The 4218-nt window shown below is 38.0% G+C and overlaps 1 protein-coding gene across 2 annotated transcripts in view; it reads right to left on the reverse strand.

The window, feature by feature from the left end:
• Window positions 1-676: 676 nt before the first annotated feature.
• The window catches only part of LOC134932159 (long-chain fatty acid transport protein 2-like), a 266805-nt gene continuing 263263 nt past the window's right edge, over window positions 677-4218 (reverse strand). For both annotated transcript variants that reach the window (XM_063926307.1, XM_063926306.1), the window contains 2 exons: window positions 2450-2580; window positions 677-1483 (listed from right to left, as the gene is read on the reverse strand). In XM_063926307.1, the coding sequence (XP_063782377.1) occupies window positions 1307-1483; window positions 2450-2580 (308 nt within the window). In that variant the 3' untranslated portion in view covers window positions 677-1306. The remainder of the gene's footprint in view (window positions 1484-2449; window positions 2581-4218) is intronic.

A 4218-nucleotide genomic window follows, 5' to 3' on the forward strand; every position in this document is an offset into this window, starting at 1 on the left:
CCCAGTGACTTCCCCCGCACCCACTACCTGCAGAGCTGGACATCCAGGGACTTGTACAGTAGTTTGCAGACAACTGGAGAGCCCCTGGATGATTGCCTGCACACTGTACTCACTAGCATGCTATGTAGCAGTCAGGAGTGCCGAGAGGGACCAGATCACAAAGTATTTTTGTTTCCATTCTTGTTTTTTTGGGGTATGGGATGGTGAAGTGGGGAATTTGACCACATCCCCTCCAGTAAGACGTTAGTGATGGCAGTAGTGGTGATGGCCCTAGTGATTGCCTACATTTTCTTTTACTTTTTTTTCATGTAAACGGCCAGCACATTTTAGACAAAAAATCCATGGACAATGCAACCCAAATATTTGGATTTTTTTTAATTTGAGCTGTGACCAGCTGTAATTAAACTTTAACTGTGTAGTTTTGGAAAGCAAGACCAGAGCCTCACTACCAAAAGGTAATAGTTTTTTAAACGTCACTCAATCAGTCCTGTTCCTATTCACAGGTTAAAAGTACAATGATACACAGCCACCCTTCAACTTCATAAAATGGATAAAGTCTACCTGGAGCAGTGGAATACCACTTTAGTCAATATCAGGAATATTCACCTATTAAAGTGAGATAATACACAGAGGACTGGATCTGTGTGATTTCACTGGAGGATTACTTAATTCCCATTAAATCTTTCCAATCAAGTTTGTCATAATAGAAAAATGATCTTTGTAAACAACTTCTAATTTATTTAGCAAACATTGTTCAATGAAGCTGAAGGCTTAGGCATCCTGTTTGCCTGGTTATTCTCACAATATTTTTGCAGCTACACTTTTGAACTTAATTGAACTTGACTGAATAACACTTGTTATGTTCTTGGAAGTGTGAGTGCAGGTGTTTAAATTATAATCATGGCCGATGTGCCAGTGCAACACTAGGTAAAAATGTTTACTTTAGAAATAAATTGGAGATTTACTGTTGTTACAATGCCTTATAATTACTCCCATGGGGTGAGCATATTTTCATCAGCCATTGATCATAAAACACCATACAAATACACACAACAGTTTATCTGTACATTTCCCATGGTGGAAAACATGACTGGAATGATTTGATAGGAATGAAGTAACCCACCAATGAAATCGTACAGATCCAATCTGCTTGTGTTCTATCTCACTACAATAGGGGAATATTCCTAATGTATTAACTAAAAAAGGTTTTATCAGAAGTTCAGAACAGTATACACTTTATTCTGTTTCTTTTTCCAATTCCCTTGCAACAGATTCTTTATTCATTTAATCTATTTAGTTTATCATATCACAATTTTAATCTCTTTTCCAAAATGGCATTGTAAATCATGGAATCCATTGGCTTATATCGCTCAATAGAATCATCTAAGAAATAAAGTGGATCTTTAATGGTGAGTGGGTTGAAACCCTCTTTGACCAGTTCAACTTTGCGTTGCTTGTATGTTCCTGTTACTTCCATGGTGTCCTGTATATAGAAGTAATAATTTTAGTCACATAACATCATCATCTAGAACATGTGCTTCAAAAGTGTTCACAAGTGCAGATGTATAATTAAACAGTAAAAAGTATAGTCTTCAAATGATGTAGAAAACTTAATAGTGTGGATCGCTGCCCAAGTTATGTAATTAGTGCAAAACAAAGACTTATATTGTAAAATGGAACTTCACTCAGTCCAGCTAGTAATGTTTATGTGGTTAAACTGATACTTCCGCATGGGTATGGTTAAGTTGATCAACAGTAAAAAGGTTGACTGTGCCTAGGTCGATCCCAAAAGGTCAACTTGTTTAAGGTCTATATGAGAAAAAGGTCAACACAAGCAAAAGGTTGACATAAAAATGGTCGATATATGAAAAGGGTGACAATATGTTTTTTTCTAGGTTTTTGAGGTGTCAAGTTTTAACTTTTAGCATATAGAACCCTAATTAGTGTACCATCTCCCTTTGCATGGCTCGACAGGTTACAGTTCCCAAATGTAGTCCACATGGATGGTAAAGTATGAAAAAGTTATAAAAATTATAAAAATGGTGAAAAACTCATGTCGACCATTGCAATGTAGACCTCTTGACCATGTTGACCTTTTGATAATGTGTAACTATTACCTGCTGACCAATAGTGGTTGACCTATTGACTGTCGACCTTTTTACTGTCATCCTAAAGACTGGATACCCTTCAGGACAGCTGATTTGCATTGTATAAAGGAGTTACGTGTCAAAACTTATTCCCCTCTCCCCTTCTCTACTTCCGCTAATATTTTAATAGTAAAAATAAGTCAATATATTATATTCATTTATATACATTAACAATTAATTTGATTTTTTTTGTTTAATTATAATAAAACATATTCTGGTAAGTAATGCTGATCCTAAAGCAGATGATGACAGATTACTGGCCTGGATATTGATTTCATTAATGATATATAGAATCCACTTACTTGAATTCTCACAAAACGAGGTCTTGCATAGGTAGGTAAATACTCAGATACTTGTTTGTACAACTTCTCCCCATTAAATGACTGTCCTTCCTTAAGTTTGATAGATACCATTCCAATTCTCCCTTCATGATCTGGAAAAGAGAGAAGATAAGAGCCAGTGCAGAGAGTACATATATTTGATTATATTATCTTAAAGTTTATTATATAATTCCCTCACTGTCCTGTCTGTGTCATGCGGCACAACCTTACCAATACCTATAACAGCAGTGATGGGATAGATCTCCTGGAACATTGCACCTGAAACAGGTAATTATAATGGGAAGCAATGGGGAGGGAAGGGAGCTGGAAGGCTGAGGTGACCTGACATAAACACTAAGTATACTCCAATATACTAAGTAGATCAAATATATTTGCATCTACATACTGTACTGGTGTCTTTGTCCCTCTATTGCCATTTTATGTACAATCTCCATCATGGTGATAGGTATTAAGATACTTACTGTATATGACAATCACAGTGGGACCTGGTACTTTGTTGAAGTTGCCTGTGATACTGCACACCCACTTTCTGTGTTTAGATATTGTCTCCATGCAGAGGGCTGGTATCCGATTGTCAGTGTGGCGCTGAGAGGAGGGGGCCCAGGTCTGATGGAGGGGCCCAGTAAGGGCCCAGTGGGGGCCCCCGGGCTTCCTCCCCCTTAACTGGCAGCAGCAGCTGCAGCTTTCCTCCTCAGGCCAGCATACGCTGCTGTGTGCTGGGCAGGAGTGTGGCCATGGTGGCAGTTAAAATACAATTTTTTCTGTATTTTTCTAAGTATGCCTGGCCACACCTCCAGTGATTAGGCCACACCCCCTGAAAAGTACCTGGGCCCAGCCAGGCTCTCTACTGCCCTGGTCAGACATTGGAATGTATAGGAAAATCTTGCAGGGGAGAAAACTTTGCCAGCACCAGCTGAAACAAGAATGCCCCCAACCCTTCAATGTGGACTCTCCACTTCAAGATTATTTAGTTAAATATCTCATCTTGCAGCAAAACGTAATTTTTTCATGTGAATGAGATACAGTATTTTGCACTGTGCCTGGTCGGTTCTTAACAAGTGACTCAAGAGAGTCCAACATGCAACCCCCACCCCCACCCTTTTAAAGGGCAAGATTTTGTATTGCCATGGCCAGTCTCATTTTGAGGTACTTAGCTATGTGTGAACCTATACAAATGGATTCATTAGCTCATAAATACGTACATTGTATTACAAAAAATGTTTGCTACTGTACTTTGTTTTCTTACAGTTACAAATTATGGTCCCATGATATTGTATTTCTATATTATGCTCTGAAACTATTTCCTGATACTTTAAACCTAAACCCAAATATTTATGTTCTGATATGTTCCATAAACACCCAGACTTTTATATCAGAATAGTAAAAATAAGGAAACATTTTATAAAATTAACTTTAATTTCATTGACGGCTTCCCCAAACATTTGTTCAGAACTTTATTAAATTTACTTGTAGTCAGAGCCGTCCCTAGGCATATGCAAACTAGGCAACTGCCTAGGGGCACAAGCAGCTTCTGCTGATTACAATGATATGTGGCATGTCATGTGTGTGTGTGTGTGTGTGTGTGTGTGTGTGTGTGTGTATTCTGTGTGCATGTATACTGTGTGGGTAAGTATGCAATATGTGTTCATGTATACTGTGTGTGTATATGTATGTATGTATGTATGTATGTATGTATGCTGTGCATGTATACTGTGTGTATATGTATGTGT

The sequence above is a fragment of the Pseudophryne corroboree genome, chromosome 6 (genome assembly GCF_028390025.1).
Source record: "Pseudophryne corroboree isolate aPseCor3 chromosome 6, aPseCor3.hap2, whole genome shotgun sequence".
In the NCBI taxonomy this organism is placed as follows: domain Eukaryota; kingdom Metazoa; phylum Chordata; class Amphibia; order Anura; family Myobatrachidae; genus Pseudophryne; species Pseudophryne corroboree.